Source organism: Lineus longissimus, chromosome 3 (genome assembly GCF_910592395.1).
Source record: "Lineus longissimus chromosome 3, tnLinLong1.2, whole genome shotgun sequence".
Classification (NCBI taxonomy): domain Eukaryota; kingdom Metazoa; phylum Nemertea; class Pilidiophora; order Heteronemertea; family Lineidae; genus Lineus; species Lineus longissimus.
The window spans coordinates 19,222,124-19,248,511 of NC_088310.1; the positions used below are offsets into that span (position 1 = coordinate 19,222,124).

General features: G+C 41.8%; 1 protein-coding gene across 3 annotated transcripts in view; it reads left to right on the top strand.

The window, feature by feature from the left end:
• Positions 1–95: 95 nt before the first annotated feature.
• LOC135484119 (mitogen-activated protein kinase kinase kinase 10-like) overlaps positions 96–26,388 on the top strand; it is a 43,554-nt gene continuing 17,261 nt past the window's right edge. For all 3 annotated transcript variants that reach the window (XM_064765260.1, XM_064765259.1, XM_064765261.1), the window contains exons 1-4: positions 96–1,331; positions 23,640–23,820; positions 25,630–25,778; positions 25,983–26,158. In XM_064765260.1, coding sequence (XP_064621330.1) covers positions 614–1,331; positions 23,640–23,820; positions 25,630–25,778; positions 25,983–26,158 — 1,224 coding nt within the window. In that variant the 5' untranslated portion in view covers positions 96–613. The remainder of the gene's footprint in view (positions 1,332–23,639; positions 23,821–25,629; positions 25,779–25,982; positions 26,159–26,388) is intronic.

A 26,388-nucleotide genomic window follows, 5' to 3' on the forward strand; every position in this document is an offset into this window, starting at 1 on the left:
TGACAATTTCCTTGATTAGATGCAAGAAATCAACCAATCAAATCGCTTACCGCACCCTGTTTTGGTTGAAGGTCAAAGTACATGAAAATGGCCGCTGTATGCCATTTGTGTCGGACAAAGGTGGAAAATAGCCGTGAAATTCGCCCTTAAAATCTAAAAGGAAATTGATATAGTTGTGTCTAATGGTGTCATAAATACAACAATTATATGTTACATCCAATCAAATAACATTGGACGGACAAATCGTCCAGGAATTCGGTTTATGCGAGGGTTTTCTACTGAAGCCCTGTTTCATGTATTTTCATACATTGGATACCCACATCCATGTACATTAATGTACATTAGTATAGGCCTATTGCACTACAGTACACTGTGGATGTGTGTAGTGGGCTGTCATTTACTTGCATGACTAGGGCTCAAGACAACATGCATAACAGTGCCGTGTTTGAAATATCTATGTGGATATATATGTAATTCACTGTTTTGGATATTGACATTTCCAAAATTTTGTTCCTCATTTTCCCCCGAATGTCATTCTCAAGTTGCGCAACTTTTTTTCTCCCTGGCGCCATTGTTTTTGCCTGTTTTTTGGCTAACATCTCAACGCCAGCGAATGCCAAGCATCGGCAAAGTGGCCTTCTCAATGGAAGCTGTTAAATCATTCATCAAAGCCGAAAGAGAATGCGAGGAAAGGTATCGTAATTGGACAGCAATATTCGACTACGATGCTGTAGGAGAAGACGAGCTGACCCTTCGTCGTGGGATCCAGGTTGAGGTCCTATCGAAAGATGCCAAAATATCGGGCGACGAGGGCTGGTGGACTGGAAAAATTGGAGATAAAGTTGGGATTTTTCCTAGCAACTTCGTCACTCAACAGTCCTATGTGGATCAAATATCACCGCAGTCCCATGACCGCCCGTTTGAGATCCCATTCTCAGAAATTGAATTGGAGGATGTAATCGGTGTTGGTGGGTTCGGTAAAGTCTATCGCGGAATATGGCGTGGAGAGGAAGTGGCGGTCAAAGCTGCCAGACAGGATCCTGACGAACCTCTCAGCGTGACAGCGGAAAATGTGCGCCAGGAAGCTAAACTGTTTTGGCTGTGCAATCATCATCATATCGTGGCATTGAAAGGAGTATGTCTCCAGGAACCGAATCTATGTCTTGTTATGGAATATGCCCGTGGTGGCTCTCTTAACCGTGTTTTTGCTGGTCGCCGGATTCCTCCTGATGTTCTTGTTGACTGGGCCATACAAATTGCACGTGGAATGCATTATTTGCATGAAGAAGCACCAATGCCTCTTATACACAGAGATCTCAAATCCAGTAATAGTAAGTAATCAACTTTGAGTGATCAGAAATCAACCCATGAGCGGGGGTGGCTTCAAATATACCTGGCATCAGGCTGTTTGTAGCCTCCTACTTGGAGGACAGCCTCCTTATCTGGCGGCACGGGCTGGCTTTGCAGTTTTTAGCTTGCTTGAATCCATTGGATTCAATTTTTGAAGGCAGGGTCATGTCGCTATGATATGAATTATTTTGTCACTTTCTTCATAACGGTTGCATTGTATAAAATGTACCGTATTTTCCGGCGTATGACCCGCGGCTTTTTGCCCTCAAACAGGCCCAAAAAGTGGGGGTGCGGGTAATACAAAGGTGCGGGTCTTGCGTGGATTCTGAGAGGGATAAGCCCCAACCCCAAAGAAAAAAAAGGGGACCAAACTGGTTACTTGATAAGGATTTATGTCCATCGTTTTCGCATTGTTTTCAACCAATATTTCCGCCATGATCGCATAGTTTGTGATGTCTCCGCTAGGGAAAATAGTTACGGCCATGCTGGAATTGATCCACTTTGGTTAACAATTAAAAAAAACATGGCGGTTCTAGGATGTCAACATCAATGAATGGCTTACTATTTTTGGAGAATGCGGGTCTTGGAGCAGTGCGGGTCATAATCAGGTGCGGGTCTTGCGTGGCTTTAGGTAATGGTCAAAGGGGGTGCGGGTCATAGGGCAGTGCGGGGGATAATCCGGAAAATACGGTACTTTCATTTGAAGTTGAATTCCAACTTGGGCAAGTAATAGGTTGGTTCATTGTACATGTAGCCAGCAGTGTATTACCATTATCCATACACTGCTAATGTAGCCTGTAGTCCTGAGAGTTTTATGCTCTTCAGGTGAATGATGTGATGAAAACCATTCATGATAATGTCCATCATTTGCCTGGTTTAGCATAGGTTTATTTATGCAGTGAATGTGTATTCATTGGCGTCCAACTGGAAACAAATTGCCCCTGTCCTGAAGGTGCACAATAACATGGGCATGTGCAGCACGTAGTGAGTTCATGGGAGTGCACATCGGATTTGTATCAAGAGCGCTAGGTAAATCATGCCTCTGAGTCTGTGTACATGTGCATGAATCTGTAACAATCATCAGCAGTGTATACATTGTACATGTACCAAGTGCATAATCCAGCAATAGAATACACAATGTTTGGATTGAGCATTCAACACTATATTTAACCATTAGACCGCTACATTGATTACCTCTTGGCATTAGCCTCTCTTTTTCATGTCGTGTTTGTGCTATTCATCTTTGTTTCTATCATTCTGTGCATGCAAGTTCTCTTGTCCTAATTGCTAGTAATACAGCCTCTGGTCCACATAACCACCTCATTGTGACTCCTCGTACCTACTTAGTTGCGGTAGCCAATCGAAACTAATCACATCAATGTGCGTGCCTTTGTCCGACACTTGCTGAAATCAATCACAAGCATTGTTTTGATCAATACAGTCATAAGCTGTGTAATTGTCTATTATGTCAAATGGAGAAATCATCAAGGGATATTGATGATCTGATCTTTTGTATGAAATGAGATTATATCGAGACAAATAATCTCGTTTTCTTTTTGAGCTGCCTGAAGATGCTATTGCCACCCAGCCTAACTTGGGTGCGTGGGCGGGTCTGCAATTTGGTTGCAATCCAACAATTTCATGCCACAGCACATATTTTTTGTACATAAAGAGTATGGTGAGGTCATCATGTCCACGCCCAAAACTTAGTGTTTCAGCCAGAAATATAAAAAGGGAGGGCAGAAGAGGGCACAGTTTGAAAAAGGCATGGTGCTCTACAACACTCAGCCAGCTGCTGCTTGGAAATGCATTAGTCATTGATGAAAAGAGGCAGGTCAGTGTCAGAGAAAGTTGAGAAAAGGCAGGGTGCTCTAAAATTCTCTAGCTGAAATACATGTCGTAAACTATTCTACATGTGGTGTGTACGGTGTGTACGGTAGGGCCGAGAGTTTTGGTGGCATTATGCTAAGTGCTGACATACATGTAGCCTATTGGAAATAGTTGGTACACTCAGGTTTGTTTGTACTTCGAGCCATACATGTACATGGTGAACATGTGTCATTTGGTTGGTAGGCCATCTGTTCCTTGACTGTACTGGTTGTTCCAATACCATTCCATGTGCATCCAAGAACTGCAATTACTACTACAAGCTCCATGTCTGAGTCAGGACCCACAGTAAGTTCTTTGAACAAATGTTCAAATGCGATAGAACTGTTAGTGATACATGTCAAAAAATTTATAATAAAATCAATGGGAATTTCTCACATTTCCATCAGATTTCCGATTACCTGTCATCCTGTCTTTGACAAATCGCTTCTTGAATAGTGAATGGTAAAAAACTACAATTTTCCTGCATGGATGAATTGAATTATCTCGAGAATTGAATGTCAAAGTGCTGCATCTCCGCTCCCCCTGGAGTTGCAAAGGCCAGGGATGTGGCAAACAGGACAAAAACACGCTTGGCTTGTTGCTCAAGATGAGATCTACTGGCGTAAAGTGTGATCCTGGCCCCACCCTGTTAAAATAGACATAAGTTTTTGTGGAGCAGGTCCAGCTATTGATCTGACCATATATGCATCAAACGAATTAACTAAGGCAGTTGGCTCACATTTTGATTAAGATGGACAAGTGTTTGATTGATTTGAGACCATTTATAAACAAACAGACTGATGTAAATCTTCCTGTCAAGGAATCTGGCACGATGTGCTCATATGTGTGCATTACACTTCCACCAATATTTGCGTTGGCCACGCCGCTGTGAAATATCAGTCCTGACATCCGTTTTGTTTGCAACTTGGCAAACATCTAATTTGCGATTTTGTTAGATGAAGGTTGGCAAATGTGTGAGGCCCACACCTGAGAATTCGTACCTGCCAAAGCCTTAGTTTGTCTGGATGATTACCCTTGCTTTTACAGCGAGGAATGTTAAAATTCTCAGCTAGGGTTCAAAATTTCTCAAGGTATGTGACCTTCCTCAAGTACATGCTAATTCTTCTGTGGTCAGAAATCCGAACTGGTACTTCAGAATTTTTATCTGTGTGCTCGTTTGGCTGAAGCTCCTGTTCAAAGTAAGCTTTCAAGGCTTTCCACCAGATTCTAACAAGTGGTTTTCCAGGTCTTGGTATGTTACAATCCATTCCCCAGGTGCTGGCAGATCAGGAAACGTGGATGGACATTGATCTGTAGCGGTTTTACAAGAATCTATTGATCAGACAACATTCTTTTTCCGAAAAAGTTTTGATAACGGCTATGCCGGGTGTTGTTTGACATGACAATGTACACTGTATGACACTTGACAGTATGGGGCCCGGAAACGTTTTTATGTAGAAATGATAGTTTTCGGGAGCATTTTGAAGTCAAATATTTAGTTGTTCCATTCACCCTACATGTTTTTATGTACATAATGTACTATGTACCTAGTAGTCATCCCCAAATACCAGTCAGTCGTAGTACATGTTGTAAACCTCTGTCGATGTCATGCCTGTAGGGCTCTACTAGTCATACTTGGCCAACTCGCATCGTTACCGGAGGCCTGTGCAGAACTGATGGAATGGAAATGCTTCTGTGCGTGGCGTTTGAGCTCTTGGCCTGCTGGTGGCCTTGCCTCTGCTCCCTATCACCTGCATGTGCCTTCTACCTGTTCCTCTCACCTGGTTAATGTTAGCCTCCAATCAATCGCCAAAGCTTGCTTTTATATCGATATTGAAGAGAAATGGGCAGTTGATATTTCATGTGCCTGATAAGATTGGGTACTACGATGATCGCCCTTGGTGCCTGCGGTTCTAAACCTGGTGGCAGGTTGATCTATGAATTATACGTACAATATGAATAGATAGTACATGTAGTATAATACATCGCAATGTATGAAAGTTGCCACTGACACAAAAGAAAATAAAGGCAATGCCATTGCTAAGCTTTGCACAACTCTCCCTTCTATTTGATGCCCCCTTTCCACGGGACTTCCACTAGTAGGGACTGCAGTGTACCTCAGACTCAGTCGATTCTAGCTGTTCTTGTAGATGCAAGCGACACAAGAGCGTGTGTTGTTCGTGTAAGCCGCACATACAAGCTCGGATGATTCTAAATCTCGACTGATAGAAAGTACTTCCAGAAAAGATATTTGATCTAAATACTCACTGGGTGAAAGGATTTGTTTGTGGTGTTTGAATGGCGCAGTGCTCAGAATAGCACAGAAAAACACCATAGGTATTAAATCGCCGGCTGCAGCCTTGGTACGCGGCAGTCGTATTGTACTTTACTTTATATTGGCTTATTCTCCTTGGCTGTTTTTCTGTTGATTAGCTGTGCCGGGTTCAAGGGGTGCTGCTTGTGGTATAAAATAAGTAGGGTTGCTCTTACTTCTGACTCTTTGTTGGAGTGTGATGAGCAGAGCCTAAACTATATCTTGTCAAAAAGGGATGAACTCACTTGCAACTCAATTCTCCTCCCCTGGCGAATGGACTCACTGTAACCCTAATTGGCACCTATAAAGCCGTTTGCTGTGAGTGTGAGTTAGGAGTCCAACATTGATGAATCCCCAGAGCTTCAAAAATATAGAAATTTAAACGAAATGAACCAACTGCCTAACTGCTTTCATGGTGTGAGTCAGTTGCTCATGAGAGTATATTACCCTCTGAAAATGTCAAATAAAATTTTCAACGATCAGCGTCTTTCCTGCTTTGACACTTCAAGTCTTCTCAGTGAAAAATGACTGCGTGTGATGGCTGCCATTTCATCGTCAGAGATTCTGAGTTGAAGGCTCTTCTGATTGATATGCTTGTCACGACTAATTCACCGGTCAGGCGCATTGGCTCTATCTTGTCATGTCATGCGTGTATTATGGTGTGATTCTCCGATGAAAGCTTCCATCTGTGTGTTGATCGATGGAGCTCTTTAGCTACATGTGAGGTACATGTACATGTTGTTGGGGATGTGGTCGTAAAGGGTTGGGTTCACGTCTTCGCCAATCAAAAAGTGTCCAGTAGCAACGACGGCTGAAGCCTTTTCCATGTTTACTGAGTGAGGATTTTGATTGGTCATTTGTCTAGCCTTCAGTGCCATCTTTTTTTACAGATGATACGTCCAGATTTTAAATATTGGAGGAGTGATATTCAAAAACGCTCAGGAAGAGCGTACTAAATCAGAGGGGGCATGATATTGAGATCGATTGAGGAAAATGGTAGACAGGATTGCCTCCTCCAAAACGTATTGAACAAATGACTATGGTTGTTTGTAAGATTGATACAGTCAAGACAACATCCATTGAACCTATACTTTCAAATCTGGGAAGTCTTACAATATGTTGCCATCATGGCCATCACGCCACTTGACTAGTACAGTATGCCAGCAAGAACTAATGATTTTCCTTTACCCTCTAAATGATAATCTTATGAAGCCAACATGATGAGACTGAGAATGAGGATAACTTCTCATAGTCATAAAGGTAATACTGTCACGTGTGTATCAGTACATCCATTTGTTGCTTCCTGCACACGTTCTTCACGGCTGACGGTGACATTCTGCCTTTCTTCCGTATCTCTACTTTGCTATTCTGTAAATCCATGGTGATTGAACATTATTATCAGATCATGCCTGGAGAAAATGCCAGCAAATCAAATTGGTGGCTTATTGTATCATGCAAACCATGTTTGATAGCGCGTCATACCGGAGGTGTGCAATTTGATGATGAAAGTCGCCTCGTACTATGGGGTGGGGAGGATACCTTGTATGATTACAAGCCGTGGTGTGTGTCTGCTGTTGTCTTTAGCATGAAAGAGAAGAAACCTCACTCTTGCGTTGATAGTGGGAAATAGCCAAGATGACGTCAAATTTACCCTTAGGCCAGAGATAACCAACAAAATTCTACCATACAGTCGGCTGCGTGGGATCAAAAATTAAAAAAAGGCTATGATTTCGATAAGATCTCCATTAACCATAACATATTCAGAGCATACAGGATATCACATCTTGGACCAATGTTTATGAGTAAATGATGAAACATATTGGTTGTTTACCAATAAGGTTCATGTAAATATTCATTAGCAGCTCTTGAAGCATGTGCCTTTCATGTATACATGTACAATCTGTAATATATACTGTACTGTACATCACATTTACAAAAGCTTCCCTGGTACATATGTCTGCTGATTATGACTACTGTCTGCCAGAGTTTTATCAGTAGTGACCATGATTGATAAAATGATAGACAAATAATAAAAGTTGCTTCCCTGATACCAAGAACTTTTAAAATATCGACCGGTCTTTATTTTAATTCAAAACACAAGATATATTCTTTGCACTCTTGATATTGTCCCAAGATGGATTTAAACTACAGACTTCTCATGGGCTTATTATTCACTTTCCTGAAAAGGACTTGTAGATAGGGTGATTGAGGTGTCTCGATCTTAACTTGTGTGTGAGAAGCTCTCACAGTATATGGAAGCACAAAATTTTGACCTATATACAGTAGAACCTCTCTATCAATAAGGACATCCACGGGACTGACAAGTGCTGTCCTTAATAAAGAGGTGTCCTGTTTAGAGAGGTCAAATTGAATTGAAACAACCAATTTGGGACCAAAACTAGCGTCCTTAATAGAGAGGTTGTCCTTGATAGAGAAGTGTCCGCTAAGGGAGGTTCCTTTGTACATGTATTCAGACAAAACGCGTTAGCTTCTGGAAATGGTGCCAGGCACATCAAGTCCCTGACAGTATTCCCCTTGTGTAAAATGTGATATGTCAATGTTTTTATTTTATCGGAAAAGCTTAGTAGCAGACCTGCATTAGTCATGCTTATTCCAGAATATATGACTTGAGCATTATTTTTAGAATCGATACAAGTACAGAAATAGATCTGCATCGGCCTTGTTCACTAAATATAGATTGAGATTGAGAACATTTTCATGGCACTAGAAATTCTCGACTCAGGTTATGAATTGCGGTGTGATGATATTTGCCAGTTTTGATCCTCGCAGCAGGCATTTGAGATGCTACGGCCTGAGTTCAGCAGGTCTGAGATTATCTCTGAGGGCAGAATTAGGTTAGGAGAGGGAGAGGTCTCTTAGAGGAAATGAGAGAGAAATCTCTACGAGGTCAGTTGCTCCCTTCTCTGTGACAGCTGCCTCTGAGAGTATAAAGCCCTTCAAAGCCTCCAGAGTTATAGGGTTTACAATAAAACAGCAATTTGAAGGGCAACCAGTATCTTAACATCCTGAACCTCATGGTCTTTACTCCCTTTAAAAACCTTAGCGGGGGTATCTTGATGTGATGCAAAAAACTTGGTGGTTAAGATGGTTATCCTTTACAAAAAGGTAATTCCTTCAATCTTTCTCATCCACATTTCATACGATGAAGATGTAACGCACTTCCACTGGATCTTTCTCCATGGCTCCACACAAGTAACCATGATACATGGCCTGGTTCAAAAACCAGCTATTGATTTTGCGACTACCGCCATCAGACATTTCACAACAGCAATTCGAGGCTGGTTTTCTTCAAATGTATCGCAGGATCCTTGACTCAGTATATAGTACACCATTCAAAGTCAGACGTTGTCTTGAATTGGTCACCATTTGGGGCTGTCTTTATCTGGGCTTGACTTCTGTTGTGATGTAGACGATATGTTGTACTAATGTGATGGCTCGCTGTTGAGTGGTTCATTCTTCAAATCCATCACGAGATTCCCTGCCTCTGGTACACAGCATTTCGTGTTCAGACAATCTTCTTTCATCTGGTAATTGGTCTCGATTCATGGTTGTCTTATCTGGACTTCACTTCTGTTGTGGTGAAGACTTTGTGTTGTACTGCGGTGGCTTTCCGTTCCTTGGTCGTGTAAGAGTGATGAGGTGTCGTGCTTGATCCTTACCAAAATGAAGAGCATCCTTCACTTGAAAGGGGAAAAGCAAAGTGTTCTGCTGACCTTGCCCTTGTGATAAATATGAAAAGGGTCTACCCAGTTCATGCATGGTTTATCACGGTGACAAGAAAACGATAATGAGATAATTGTATGTCTATATTTGCTAAGGTCTGACCATCAAACTTTGTTTTCTCTATTATAAGGTGGCCACGGGAATGACAACATGGACAGGAGAAGAATAGAAGAGTGATTGAATGTTTACTAAATCGTTGAAATCGTTGAATTTCTTGGAATGGACTGAATCATCATAGTCCTCCAGGTGTCAGTGTGTTTATCTATCATTGGTGGCAAAGTGCTATCTATTGTTGTTGAGAGAATCAAGGTTAGACTGCGTGGGAGTGAGGACCTGGCAACCAACAAGGGTGAACGCGACCTGGAAGAACGACAGACACACTCGTCATATTGTCGTAACTCTGTCCAAGGTCGCTGCCAAACAACCCCTCATTTGCGGAGCTCTTATTGACATACATGTCAGGACCTACGACCAACAACTGCGACCTACATGTACTGTAGCTGGGAAGATGAAAATGATAAGACCTGGGCTATGGCGGGTGTGGTCGCTTTCTGTTAAGAGATGATATCTTGATTGGGCATTTGCATCCCTTTCAGGTGTATTTCTGGCCCCATCCCCTCAAACGTTTTGTCTTGCAAACGTCGGCATGTCAGCGAGTTGTCATTCTGTCTTCGTAACTGTTCTCCATTCATATAAGATACGGTACACGGTATCAAGAATTAATTAAGAGTAGTCTTGATTAATTCTTGCCAGTATGATATGACTGTGGGGAGTGAATGCAGATGGCATCAATTTGAGATGATCTGATTCGTCTCATGCCGGTCCCAGTGCAATCTGCCAACTCTTATGTTCCTGATGAATAAAGATGAGGCTGGAAGGTTGATGACCGGTAGAGTGCTGTGGCACAAACTATATGCACGTCTTCAAGACAGAATGGGAATAGGAATGTAATCATGGTGATTGCTGCCTGGATACAAGGTGAAGTTGTACGTCCTAATCCTTGGTATCATTGCATAAGAACTCAATCAAGCTTTCATCTTGTTTGGTCCACCTATTATTGCGTTGTTATTGTTTCCTGTTATTGTTCATTACGGCTATTGTTACAATTGGTCATACTCACGTTCCGGGTTTATGAATCAGTTTCATCTCACTCTCAGGCAAGCTTCCAGGACTACTCGGTGTTTTCCGTTGGGTAGGTGGTGGCTTCTGTTGTTGGTCAAGAACTAGTTTTGAACAGAAGAATAACTGAAGGGGCAAAAGATGGCATTAGATTTTAGCAGTGAAGACGGTGACTCCTTGATATCCCTTTTAGTGACTCCTTAATGGTGACTCCTTAATGTCCCTTTAGTGTTGATGGTGAAGAGCAAAGATATTACTATCGTCATGTGTATCCCCCCTTATGGGAGTGACAATATGTCTGACTATTTCAGTCTTCGGCGATGCCATGTCCCTTTTTATAGTTTGAAGACAGGACGTATTTCATTTCTCCGTTTTCGTATAAAAGTGAGGTCTGCTTGGATTCGAGCAAGAATGGTCCAAATCCATGTGAGAATGCCTTGACATGAGATAGAGCAATGCAATGAACAGCAGAGGATCAGCGTCTGATCCTGGTTTGAGAAATTACGAGTTGGCGCTTTGTTCATCTCTCCTTACCACTACCAGCAAATGAAATCCAATCAAGGTTGCTCCAGGTGATGATAAGGCCAATAAATTTTGATTTCATGGTTCTCGTCAGCAACTTTCGGGAAATGGGTGCAGTTCTGTTGTTTCATCTGCTTTGCTCTAGCTTGGGAATCCCCTCATTGAAAGATATCAATATCAGTCGGGTAATACAGTGAATTTAGAAAAAGCTGCTTGAATGTCATCTTGCTGGAAATCACAACCCAATCGCAGCCAATCATGTAAAGACATTTACCCAAGTCTCAAGGGTCGGTTTCTACCTTGTTACTAATGGACCCCAGGGACAAGAATCGATACTGTGCGAGATGTTCAAGCGATGTTTGTTGGAGATTTTTTCATACGATACAGCCCATAAGCCACCATCTTGATTAAAAAAAGGGGTTTATATCTTGCCTCTTCGATCAGTTCAGCTAGATGGGTTTGTTCATGTGTTTGAATCTGCATGGTCCAGTGTTGCCTGCTATTGGTGTTGCCTACATTATGTAGCAGTTCCTTGATGCTTACTATTCCCTGGTACACCTTGCTCACCTTGTCAAAATTTGCCCGGATAGAAAATATTTTTTATGACTCGAGCCTGGTTCGCTTGTACTTTTAGTTTTTAATTAATGACCGATTCCAGGATGTTGTTGTACAGCTGCAGTAGTTCTTCTATTTATTATTGATGTACAGTCTTGATCTAAGAGAAATCATGCCCAGTTCTGTGATGTACACATTTTGGTAATGACTGACATTATATAGCTATTGCAACTGTATTTCAAATCTGCAATTTAACCAAAATTTGTGTTGGTGTGATTTTACATCTGATGAGGACTGTACATCGTGTTTTACACACTCCGATCGTAAATTTTGTTCATCGAGAACTATAATGTGATAGGATTGCGATTAGAATGCAGGTGCTTCTTTGTGAATCGGAGTATTAATGCCAGTAGATTTGGAAAAGCTTTCTACTCCTCCATGATGGTGAAATGATACCTTTGACTACTTTGTAGTAGGCGTATCAGTAGATTTAAACACTTTTACCGGTTTAGTCTACAGACAATCTGAATGGTGCAGTGCAGCCAGCTGGTACTGGCAGCCTTGTTGGCGAGACTCAATCATCCTTAGGAGGTTTAAAAACGACCTGGCTCTTGATTTAAAACAGCAGTAATTGGCACTGACTAGAAATATCACTGTGACGCATCAAAAGCAAATGATACAGCATCCTGCACCGCATGTGTTTAATGGAGCCGGGGTATATCTTGATAAGATGCAAAAACCTTGGTGGTCAAGATGATGATACAACAACCATTTAGCTGTAAATATTTGAAAAACAGATATCTGTGTTGTAAAACACCATCTGTATCAGTGTATATATGTGAACAAGCGCTCTTGTATTCTCCTGATGAGACAAGCAATTGATTTAGTCAAGGGAACAAAATGAGCAACGCCAGCTACTTCCCTGCATATACACAGAGCGCAATACATCAGAGCGGACACCATTGATTCACGCCTACATGCAGTAAAAAGAGCATTTGGTGGCAAATGACATGAATGATGAGAATATCGCATTACTTCAGCAAGTTTTTAAGGAACAAACATGTATGGTTTTATTTCGAGGGTATTTTGCAGGTGTATTTACAAGGGGGCTCCCACCCAAGCCTTTGCCCCTCAACTAATTTAGAAAAATTGTTCTTCATTTTGAACAAAATGTTTGAATTTTTCACTGAGCCCAACAACCAACCAACATTTCTGGGATGTACTGAAAGTGCCAGAGTCTCGACATGAACTCGACAACCAACCAACATATTTTACAGATTTGTACTGAAGGTGTCAGTGTCTTGTCACTAAGCCCAACAACCAACGAATATTTACAGGTGTGTAGTTTTGTCACAGACCCGACAAGCAACCAACATTTATGGATTTGTACTGGAAGTGCCACTGTCTTGTCACTGACAACCAACCAACATTTACGGGGTGTACTGGAAGTGCTAGTGTCTTGTGAACATGGCATGAATGGCCAGCTGATTGACTGCGCATAATGAAGGAATTGAGAAAGCTACATTGTGGCCGTGGATCAATACCGATTACCATCTCGACAGGGCTTCCAGTCTCTAATATATGAGGACATTGGAAGAAGATACAGTTGGAGAGCCATCAGCTGTGTTGCTTACTCAAGTCCTTTTTCTTCATCCAAGGTTAAGAGGAGTTGGTGGCTGTTACAGGCTCCAAGTTATACTCATTCCTGACTGTAGTCTTCATAGCAATGGCGATATTCGACAAAAACCACCATATTCCACCTACATACATATACCGGTACGAATATTCCCAAAATATTTCAACAGCCATCATAATAGATTACATGTCAGTGTCATTTGTGGCATCCATCGCAATTTGTCAGCTTATAGTACCCTATAATTTTCTGGTATATCTCGCCTCATCATCAAGGAGGCTTCATTCAGAATAGTCAATTGAGGGCTTCGGCCCAGACAACCCCCCCTGCTGCCCCCCATTAGGTGGAATCAGAGCAACTGACTCGCCCCACCCGCTCATCCCACTGCATCTCAATTCCAAATTGCAAACCTATTCCAACAAAAAGAATTTTAAATCAATCAGTTTTTTCTGTTGAACAGCATGATAAATCTCACTGGGCGCCTTTTGATTAAATTTCCCGATAAAAAAAACAAGATCCAGTGTTGCTGGGATGGATATTTGGTATTGTTTATTGCCATGCAAATCAATGGGTATAGAGTGAAGTACGTAATTCATGACTTGCAGTGTATTATATTGGAATAACTAATAACTGAGTCTATAATGGTGTGGGGATGCGTTATGTTATTCACGAAGGGCTGTGGTCCATTTGTATGGTGATGCAAGATGTTGCACTCTCATGATTGCTGGGTGTCGAGTGAGGTGCTGGACGTTTTTGTTGACAGTGGGTGGGGAGTTGAGTGATGATGTGGTCGAACATGGTCATCCATTCAGATATTGTTTTGAGAAAATCGAAATCAGAACTTGACATTCTCGTCCAAAGCACCTAGTGTCAATCTATCATGTTTTCGAGGACATTAAACTTCTAGCCAAAGAAAAATCTGATCTTGCAAAACATCACATATCCAAGTGATTTTAGATAACATGTCTGAGTGATGTCACTCGGCCGTGACATCATGCAGCATTTGCTTCAGACTGCAAATCTTTAAGCATCCTTATTCTTCCCTGATAGGTATAGGAAAGCTTGTCAGAGCATGATGTGGGTGTGTGTCTTGCCTACCCACAGAGTAACTTTCATAAACACCATGAAATTGCTCCAAATGTAAATATTTGCAAAATGAGATTGACAACTTCTTAGCATTTTGATAAGCCAAGGGGGGTGTCTATAAAACATGATTAAAAAACACTGCCGCGGGCCACAGCGCTGATTTCTATTCAGTACAATGAAATGGGCTGTGTTGCACTTGAGGGAATATGGTGGTTTAGCTACAGCATCTGATATGTATGAGGCGACATTGTTGCGATTATTTTGAGAAATTTAACATTATCAGATAGTTGTATGATAGTAAGTTTGTTTCAAATGTGGATTAGCAATGTATCCTTTGACCTTGGTCAAATCATTTTGGTTTTCCTTAATGTTTGTCTGCTGTCTCAAAAGAATAGATGTTCGTAATATTCATTGCGAATGATATTGTGCTGAGAGGCGTTGATGTAAATGTTGTTGACATCCCAACATGTGTCAAATGAGGAGGCAATGATCTGTTTGTATTGCTTATCTCTTGATTCACCAAAGATGAAGAGAGTAACCCAATTCTTCCTCCTCCACAGGGGATTACAATATAGATGATGAATATTTGATACCAGAAGCAGAACCTACCAGCACAGCCATATATAGATTTGCCTTGCTTGTGTGGATGGCAGGATGGTGGAATGATTCGGAAGACAAATGGGAAGAAGAAAAAGTGTTTCCTTCTTGGGTGTCGATAAGAAGCCCGACTTTCAATCCACCTTTTGATCAAAGGACTTTTAGGCAAAAATCGTGAGAGAGTGGATCGAATGCATCTTCTTCTTCAGTGTTCTGATTGTTATTTTTGGACTTTCGCTTTACATCATTCATCTTCTCGACTTCGGGAAGGCAGGTGTACCACATAGACCTGTCACTGTTTGCTATACTTTTCCGCCGTACAATCTAGGTACGGTCGTGCACACAATGTCACGTCATAGTCCTGACTGTTGTCCACGATAGTGACATCTCGGGCTGGCAAACACAGTGTTTGTTATCGTTCATCCCAGTCAAGTAAATTTTGGGCTTTTGAGTTAAGTGGCGTACCAAAGGTCAAAGCTCATAGTCCAGGGAGAAAATACTGCAGCAGAAGACACAGCCACCATGGCTCTACTACACTAACCTTTTAGTCTTTTTACTGTGTGGTGTATCTTGCTGTCAGGGAGTCTGTATGAGGCTGTTTGGCGCAGTGATCCCACTCCATTACTAAGACCTTTGTATCAAGGATTATTTCCAGCGAGTTGAGTGCTCTTGGCACTTTTTCATTCATACTGGGAAGCTCTGATTACTGGTGTACGACTCGATCACTGCTGGAATAGATGATCTGGAGGCGATGCATTTCGTGGATTGGTGTGGTGACTTGTGCAAATTTCAAGTTCAAATTTCAGTGGCTGGGTGCTGCAACACTGACAGCGATTGAAAGCCAAGACCAAATTTCAGTGGCTGGGTGCTGCAACACTGACAGCGATTGAAAGCCAAGACCAACTCTGCGAATCTGTCTGGCTGCTAGTGTTTGATATGTTGATTTGAAAGTTGTTTCTTTTTGTTTGTTTTCGGTAATCTAATATCCAACAACATGACCCTGAGATTTCCAAAATAGATGGTGAAAAGAAATTCAGAGAATGTAAAAAACCTGAGATGTGACCCAAAATCGTTTTTGGGACATCACTGCTTTGTCAATAAGTAATAACGATTCCTTTCCAATCTATGGTCCATCTCAAGTGTATCATAGTGGGCAAACATTCAGCTAGTAATCATAACAAGTTGTGTACTTTCCTTCTCTTGAGGCTTCTCATTTGTGATAAACGAACCTATGTATTCTTACAGACTTGAGTTCCCCAAGGGCTTTGATGGTACTTGTCACGTCATTATTTCTTTGGCTTGAAGAAATGTCAAGCCTCCTCACACCAATGTCACACCACTCTCGCTATTTATCATCGTACTAAGACATCTTATACCATGCCTGCCTGGCCATATTATTTTTAGATTTCCTCTCGGGTGACAATGATATCGTTGTGTGATTTATCTGACGCTGAGAAAGGGTCGAGTTTACATGCCCATCCTTTACATTTCAACACACAGCACTCTTGAAAGACGCTATCAGTTAAGTAAGTACAGTAGAACCTCCCTTAGTAGTGACCTCTCTAATAAGGACACTAGTTTTGGTCCCAAATTGTTTGTTTCCATTCAATTTGACCGCTCTAATCAGGACACCTCTCTATTAGGACAGCACTTGCCAGTCCTGAGGATGTCCTTAATACAGAGGTTCTACTGAACATTTTTCTGCCGAGTGAAGTTCCACTGTTGTCATACGAACTGAAGTAATGATTCCAATGAATTCGTTTGGCAAGAAACTGCATGAACATAACAGCTACATGTAGCACTTTAAAAATATATTTGATCCATGAAAAATCCATGAATGTCACAGAAAGTTTGCCATATCATTCATTTCTTTGATTCATCTTCGTGGACCGCTGGCTGCCCCTGGAGTCCTCAATCGAGAATTAACGCAAGGAAAAAGACGTCATAGTCTGGAGATGCGTGCATGGGCAGAATGCTGATCTAGGGATTATCATACAGAAGAAAATGTTATCCAAATGTGCTACATTGTAGAGCAACTGTGGCTATTATGGGAGTTAAGCCGCAGCATAAGCCCAGCCTCACTCAGCCTACCGATTCATCCCTCGCTTGCATTGAGCTGCATGGCTTTCTGGCGTGGGTCGTGTACAAAGCTCTCTGATGATCAGATGATTGTGTTTCATGGATACGATCAATCCTCGAGGTAGCGCCGGAAAGATATATTTGTTCCTGTATAGATTTGATAACATGTCCTCTCGGTTGATAGAGGTGAGGATCAGATGTCAAACGATGTGTCGAGTATTTCCGAAAATAGGTGATCGAGGCTGGGGGTGAACAAATTCTAATGCTGCTATAATTGTATATGTGTTACTGAAATGCAACTTTTTGCTCGCACTTTAATCTTATTCTTGTAGCCACTTTCAGTGAAGGCAAACATTGATTTCGGTCTCCTGTCTACCAAGTGCAGCATGTAGGCGTGCGGAAAGAAAAAAATCAATGGAAGATGAACAGTATCTTTCCCACTCCTGAGATTTTGCCACCAGGCGAACTGTCATCCGCACACACGGCAAAAAATCATGTGATCAAGACTTCGTTAACGGCAGGAAATTATGTGTTTTTGTCTGCGATGGTGGTGAGAAGATTGTGTCATGCTGATTTGGTGACTCGGTCATGAGACATCAGAAACCAGCAATCAGATTGAACGGCAGTAAATTTGTCATCACAATTTATGTCCAGTGTTCAAAAATGCATCAACAATGAATGAGAGAGCCTGGAAACCTATGACTTTTATATGCGATGGCTGGTTGTGAATAGTGAATGAAGGTTCCAGGAGCTGAGTTGGTGCTTGTCATGAGGCATCAGATGCCAGAAACCAGATTTACCAAGTCATCACTAACCTTGTCGAATGTTCAAATGCATCGACAGAAAATGATAGAGGCTGGAAACCCATGATTTGCATGTGCTATGGCTAGTTGCAAATGACATGCTAAGTTGGTGACTTTGTCATGAGACATCAGAAAGTAGTGCCTAGATTGGCAATCATTACAATGTCCAATGTTCAGACCAGTACAGCAACAATAGTGACCAGGCTGAACTTCTATCTGATTCATTCTGTGCCAATTTCACATAAAAGATTGCTACAGATAAAGGAGATTCTGTCATGCTTTCTTGGTGACGAGATCATGAGACATAGCATCCAGATTGATCAAAGGTTAAAATCTGCCGTGGTCTTACAATGCCCAATGTCGAAGTCTGCATCAACAATTAGATAGAGATGAAATTCCGCGATGTTTAGTCCTTTGCTGATGATACTGATTTCGGAGAAAATGCTGCAAGAAAAAAGACACTAAAACATTAAATGATAATAATAAGCCACATGGTTACAAAATGGCTAAAGAAATGGGTATCTTGAGCTAAGCTTCACGGCAGATAAACCTGAATAGTATTATCGTTGTCTTGCTTAATGCATTGATATGGTATGTTTTCCGCATCCGAGGATTCCTCCGCTCCGTGAATAATGAATTATTTGCGCGACTCCATTCAAGGCGAGACTGATTGCATCCTAATGACGGTGGTTGTTCTCCGCTCTATCTGACAAAATCGGCACCAGATTGCCATTGATTTCCCTGTAGAATAACCGCTGTATCTGAACACGAGAGTTACGGGGGTTGCTCATACATTGGCGCATCCCCTGGCAATCCCAAAGCAGTTGCTGAAGAAGATAAACATTTTGTATGATGTTGTCAGCTTTTTACTTGTATGCCTTGCCATGTTTCCTTTTGGATGGCCAGCAAATTGTTGCTGTCTCGGCAGCTTGGTTTAGTTCAGAATTCATTTCTGTAGAGCAGTCTCGGCATCTCCTTTCTCCGGAGCACATGTTCGGCTGAAACCGGTTCTAAAAATGAAGGTCTCAGTTTGCGATCTTAGGATCAGTTAGCCGAGCTCAACAAGAGCCAAGTGGAAACCTGAACGCTAACTGTCTGGGGATGATAGAATTCCTCGGGGCCCAATCTGTTCAATCTGTTTTAAATGTCATCAGTGAATTAGCAAGTGGCCTTGAAACCTTTCCTAGGGAATAGCTCGTGATCTTTGAGGGGTTTGAGACTTTGATGGTGATGATGGAGACCTGACATTTTTGGGGTTTCCACATTATTTGTGGTGGTCAGAGAGTGTAGTCCTGCTGTGTTTAAGATTCACAAATACACTTAGGGGGATAGAGTAGTGTAGGAAATTAAAGAGGATTGGGCAAAATTCAAATTGGATAACTGTCCTGCTTGCCAGACCTGAACTACTCAGAAATGTAGAAATCAAGTTGGACCAGAACTTACGTCTGCCGGAGCATACAGATGTGTTACGAATATATTTTGAATCAATATCAATACTCAACTACACAGTTTCCCAAACTGTTCCACAAATTAGATGTTCTGCTTCAGTACATTTTTCTTCCCAACTCGACTTTCCTTGGTTCTGTCAGCATTTATAGCGTACCATGTCTTGGCAATTCCGACAGATCATTTGTCAGGGAGAGTCCAACCAGAAAGTTGTAAAATAGCATTATCCGCTCTTCCATTTTGAACTCTTGTATGCAAAGCATCGGTACCAATTCATTTTCATTATTGAACATTTTCCTGGGCTCGGAGCCAAACATCTTGATGATGTTGGTGTTCTTTTTCTCGCCGCGTGATCTTAATGGAGTGGGTCAGCGGACTTAATGCCGGCCAATGGATCGGAGTTCCTAAAGCTCGATGATAAATGGGGAATTGAGTAATCAGTTTGTTGTGACCGCTTGAACAAATCAGGGAGCGCATTACGGTGCCACCGATTACATCAGGCCGTCACGAACGAGAGGTTCATGGAATCTTAGAGAACATCATTGCAGTTTCTGCTACTCTCAAATTCATGATATGGCAGATCTACTTGAGTGATGTGGTAAATTTTTTAAAGAAGTTGTGTTATGGAAATCTCTGCAGCTATTTTCAGGTGTGTGTATATCAACTTGAACGACCGAATGCTTCTGATTGGGAAATGAAAGATGTGTCCTGAATGAATATCGCTATGATTATGAAGCTTTCCAGGCGGTTCCAATTCTAATATGGTCAAAAGTCAGCAATACGTCACTATCAAACCTCCTCTGGTACTTCATCAAATCCATATTCTTGTGCCCTCACCAGAAAGAACGAGAACTTATCTCTTGTGGTTTGAATCTCCTCCTTTCCATCCACTATTAGTCTTCGTAGCCATTTTCTATGATAAATCAAAGGAAATTTACTATGGAGAGCTGGCTAATTGCCGCACGCAACTCGTACAAATGATCTCTTGTCCGGTTCATTTACGTCCGCCAGCATCTCGTAATTTCCCATCGCCTCGAGTACATTGTCATGTTTGTATGCGTGGCCTCCCATGGCCTCCTCCTCAAAGATTGATGTGTTTCAGCTGATCGAATATTGCCTTGATAAATGACAACTATAAATCGTTGGCTTATAGTGTTTGCATCCCCATTCATTGGTTTGCTGTGTGTCCTTGACCGCCGTGCAGCTGTTTCGCACTCAGAGAGATGCCCAAACAGAGAGGTTGGGTCGTGTTGAAAATTTGAGAACATATTCTGTGCACAGGTTGTTTGGTGTAGCCTACAAGGTTTGCATCTCTGAATGCACTTCAGCCCCAATAAACTTCCAAAGCCTCAAGGTCACATCAGGTAAGGGAAAGTGTGGCTTCACTTCACTGAGTGAAATTCCCCTTACTGGAACCCGTCTAAGTGCCTTAATTGGTCCATTTCTCTCTTTGATGAACTTATTTTCCGAACATTGCCATCAAAGTATTCAGCATCCTTGAACTCGGAGTGAACTTCTCAGTGGCATCAATTCGTTAGCAAGATTGATGTCGCCAGTCCGGCCATTAATCGTGCTACGTCTACTGGCTATTATCCGCTAAGTCACGGGCCTTATGTTAATCCTGACGGGTGTGGATAGTCAAGTATTTACACATCGTTATTGATTTCTTCCAGGATAGGTTAATTTTCTAAAACTCCGAACGTCAGGTCCTTTGAGTTTGCCAATAAAGACACGAATGTTTGGTGTAAGTGCCTCTATATATGGTGGGTGGGTGAGCAGCGTTTCTTTCCTCTGCCTCGAGAGAAATATCATCTCATTGCTTACTAAGATTTCTGACGAGCGCAACTTGGTAGCACATTGCATTCGAGCAACGTGGGACGTAGGATGAGATGGAGCTTCTTCATTGGAGATTCTTTCTCATTGTTATTATAGGAAGGGAGAGTAGGAGTATCAGTCCCCCTTGATAGACTATCGCCCCTATTGGTTGGTCACATTCCAGTCGTCTTCTTCTTCTTGTCATGTTTGAACATAGCCAAATCTGTGGATATTAAATTTTATCTGGCGTCCATCTTTCAAAGTTGTGTCTGCATGGGCTTCTAGGTCCAGTGCCTTCCTTTGAATGTGTCAGACCAACGGGACATTCAATTTAGTTTAAACCGTTGCAACTTCAGAGTTAAAGTAGTAAATTCTAATCATCTGCACAGTTGTTTCAGATCATAAAAATGATGTTAAAAAGTGACGGTTTTGCCCAAAACGGTAGTAAATCATTCTCTACCAAAACAGCTATCAATTGGCAAAGAATGTGGGCGTAATCCTGACATTATTTGAAAAATGTTGCCATTACGGACTATCCTCTCAAAACATTGATCAGTATGAACTAAGCTTGACTCTAATTGATTATTAACAGAACGTGATCATATCATAACGTGACTCTCATATAGATTAACTCTCAAACTGAAAGCTTGCCCCTGTCCTGCCTCAATGAAAATAATGTTCTCTTGCAATGGTGATCAGGCAGTGCACTGCTTCACACTCAAATATCGATTGGATATTTACAGTTCACAGCAGTTCATCCATTAATTGTCAGTGTTCTGAAATCGTGGCCGAAATATGGATGGAGGCTGGCTGTGCAGCTGTAGTGCTACATCTACCACTGATTCCTTTCACGTGCCTTTCGTCTCCGACGGGAAATATCTGATTGAGTTGTGTTTTGGCATCACGGGCAAGCGTCCTCATCCGATAAATGTTGCTGTTAAAAAATGTCTTGCTCTCATTTCCTTGAGGGGCACAGTCGACCAGCTTGGTTTGGTCAAAGTGTTTCACTTGCATTCCTGCAATACTTGCTGTATTTGAAGTTGGTAAAAACTAAAATGAGCTGGGGAATCTTTTGTGTGTTTGAATTATACGCCACCAGTTCAGGCACTTATGACGATGTTTAGGGTTGAGTTGCAAACATCATTCCAGAGTTAACCACATGTATCAGACGTGGTCTTTTTCTGATGCTTTCAAAATAACAAAGTTCAAGCTGTTAAGGACATGATTTTGAAGAACAAACCTACAGAATAAGTTCTTAATTGTCCCCTCACCGATTTCGACTGGTGGTGAAGTCATCAGCGACGAGTATGTCCAATCAAACAGCACCATTCCAGCGCTGCGGTGGAAATAGTGCAATACTGCGTCAACGAGTGGTGACAATTAATTGAACGACTGATAGAGTAGCACTTAACCATCGGCAGACGATAATCAGTAGCGGTCAATCAACTCTATCGGACCACCGTTGCCCATATTTGTATAAGCTCGGACAAGCGCCGTTTGAGACAGGAGCTATTAGGACCACTCTAGGGAATGGCAATTCGATCAACACTTTTTTGCTGTTGTTTTTTTTCCCCCGCTCAATCATTTGACTGTCTGAATCGATGTCATCTGGGAGATGTTTCTGCTGGAACCCAGGATGAGACTATCCACATCATTGCCGTGTTTGGATACGGCTTTTTGCTCGGGTGAAAATCTTTAAGATGGTAGTTGGGTGATGTTATTCATGACGATATCACCGCCTGACGTCAGAAGATGCAACATGACACTTGGACTATCCACAAGATGTCATAACTATGGCCCTGATGAAGTCCGCCATTACGCACGAAAGACAAATATATCTATGAGGCGTTTGCGCATCATGGTGGTCACTGTTTCTCGCAACCATAAAAAAACGACATTTTGTGGAGACCCATGACTTCTATGTATATACTTCTTTTGGAGTATCTGGATACCACTGCAGTTAGATACAAACAACGACCTCATTATGCACTACCTCTTGCTTATTTTTACACCCGATCGTGAAAAATTAACGAAGTCTCTCATGAGGGTGACCATTGTTGTCATAGGGTAACAAAAGCACTTTAAGCCATGCCTCCTCTCCTGGAGCAACTTCTTCGAGAGTTGCACCATGAGAGAGCTCGGTGACATATTAATCATTAAAAGCCCTGTAATAGGCCATTAACAATTTAACCTATTGATTAGTGATGTGTATGCACGCCGAGTTGAAAGCAATTTGGAACGATATTGCTCCCAGCTCCAAGCGTACATATGCTTTATTGTTCCCTCGACAACGAAATATTGAAATTTTCATGAAGAGGTGTATTCCCTGTCGACACACTCAACTCATGTTGGCATGAATTCCTCGCATTGACAAACAACACAGTGCTGTAGAATGTAGAGTTTTGAAAGTACAGTCGAACCTCGCTCTTTTGAGGACACCCTTGGACTAATAAATGCTGTCCCTGATTGAGATGTGTCCTTATTGAGGTCGAATGGAATGGGAACTACGAATTTGGGACCAAGCTCAATGTCCTTTTAGATTGGTCGACCTGCCGATGCGAGACAGACACTTATCTTTAATGACAAACAACCACTCTTCATCTTCTTTTCAGATTAGGCATTTTCTGGTGGAAAAACCAAAAGATTTTTTACAATTAAGTTAACAAGTAGTTGAACCTAACTATTTCTTTCCATCTTGTGTTTCCAGTCCTTATACGAGAAAAGATAGAAAATGACGAACTTCGAAACAAAACCCTCCTGATTACTGATTTTGGCTTAGCGAGAGAAGTGTACAAGACAACTCACATGAGCGCGGCAGGGACTTACGCCTGGATGGCACCAGAGGTGATCAAATCATCCACCTTTTCAAAAAGTAGTGATATTTGGAGGTAAGTCGTTTTATTAGATCCACAGGTATGCTTTAGCAACTGGGGTATGGTTTGAGTTCTGTCCCCGCCATGATATTTAGGCCATGTTGCAATGTCTGCAGTAAAACCTCTCTATCAAGGACACCCTTGGTACTGACAAATGCTGACCTTAATTCAGAGGTGTCCTGATTTGAAAAGTCGGATTTGATAACAGAGGTTGAATACAACGGAAACGACCAACTTGAGACCACATGCATTATCTTTAATGGAGAGGTTCGACAAAAGGAGCGTTCCACTCTAGCTTTTAGAGGCAATCCTCAGGAGGCATGCAGTCTCTGACGTTGAACAAAAATATAAATGATTTTCCATTTGGTAAATGATTATTTTTCATTTGGTGAATGTGATATTGGAAGAGCTTGGATGAGCCAGAACCACTCGTATTCAATGCACATATACATCGCCTCTGCCTTATTGTATTTGCGGCTTGTTTTGGCAAATGCAGCAGTATTGCCAACACAGCCAATTCTAATGTCCTCATCAATCTAGATTATAACATAAATTCATGATGGAGTAGAGCCTCTGCTGGCAGCAGCCTAATGGAATCGCCAAAATTAGCTTAGTCTTTTAACCTGGGCCTTGTTGCATCCACAAGTCTTGTGAGGCTAATCCGTGACCATCCCTGCCTTCCTGCCCCTGGCCTTTCTCGATGTAGCGATTTGTGGTACGTGGTCCTTCCATACACACACATGCTCATTAATCGTACTCTTGACAGATGTAATGTACAAAGCAAGTACAACACAAATGTACACTCCGTACAATAGCTGTACATGAATAGTAGTAAATGTGCGTCTGCTATCTTAATCATAGGTGTCACTAGTGTGCAGTAACCAGATTTGTTGGTCATCCTCAGAATCGACGAAGTGTTATCTTTGTTGAATTTTTCTCAACAAGTGCAAATGAGACATAGATTGCGGTCTGTGATTCTAGCACCTTGGTTGTACTCATAATCAGTTAATCACAACCAGTAGTTCATTTCAATATCGGAGGCTATATGATGTTAATGAACGGGTTAAAACTACGCCCCCCGCATTTTAAGATGTCACCTCATGTATCGTCTTGAGCTATAAGCATGAACACTCTCAGTCTCAGCCTTTCCGATGTTAAATTCACACAGCATTCTTTAAAAAACCCTGATTTGCGCTGTCAGGATTTTTGGAAAAAATTCCATTTTCTCATATTTTGTTGCGAATTTATGCTAATACTGCTATTGATCTGGATGTAACTCTGGCGGAAGTCGGGCTGTGTGTTGGCTAATGGGCTGCAGATTACCGTTTATCTGTGTGTATTGGAGCCGGAGTATCGGTGCCTTCTGGCTCAGACGGGTGTCAGGCTAGTTAAACGGGGAGGATCGCATGTAAGGCCAGGAGTGCTGGATTCTGCGGTTAACGGTCTGTTCGGTTTTAACTTAATAGAACAACTAGTGCTGACTAAGTGACATGGCAGATCCCTGGTTCAGACTGGTTGGCATGGGATCTCAAAGTCTAATTCTTTTGTTGAGTTAAAACAGTCCTGGCAAGATTCATGTCGGTGTGCTTGAATTATCAAGATATGTTGGACATGAAGTAGGTCTATAAACCGCTGTAAAACCGGTTAGTGGTAAACCCCTGTAAGGGAACCAGACTTTCACACTACAGCTGGTGGATGCCCAGCTCTGCTGAAGTTCGTGGGCCATTGAATGAGGTAAAATAGTTTCACCATTTTCACCCTTACTCCAATTATGTTTTCATTAAAATTTTTCTAAAATGCCTTTTTCCGTTGTTTTTTTTTCAGTTATGGTGTAGTATTATGGGAACTGCTCACGGGAGAGACGCCTTACAAGGGTATCGATGCTTTAGCGGTAGCTTATGGTGTCGGCGTCAACAAACTAACACTGCCTATTCCTACCACCTGTCCAACCCCCTTTGCTAGGATTCTAGAAAGTAAGTTGGTAATTCTTCTACAGGGAGCTCCAAAAAAGTCATAGAAAATTTGATTTTAGTCGTAAAGCCTCAAATGAAAATGTAGAAAGTTTTCAAGGGATTTTAAAACGGTACCCCTCTCAAGTTCTTTACCTGTCGCTCAAATTCATCATCATCGCCCTGACTTCAATCGTTCCTGAAAATATGATCGATAATATCCTTCAGATTGTTGGGACCCCGAGCCACACGAACGACCGACGTTTCGAGATATCATGGATATCCTCGAAGAGATTGCGGTGTCGTCGTTTGTGGACACGCCCCAGGACTCATTTCATACTATGCAAGAGGATTGGAAGTTGGAAATCCAGCAGATGTTTGATGAACTCAGGTCAAAAGAAAAGGTGAGCAGTTCCCGATGATGGAATTTGTTATGTGTTCAAAATGTTCTTTTCTTTCCTGTGAAAGTGTCTTTGATCTTCGAGGATGGAATTGAAAATGTATTGGTACACAAAAACTAGGAGGACCACCATGTATCAAATAGTGAAATAGATTTGTCTTCATGTGGTGGATCGAGATTTTAAAATATCTCTGCTGCAGGTTAGACCGGGAATCACCAATTCTTGTCGCAGGT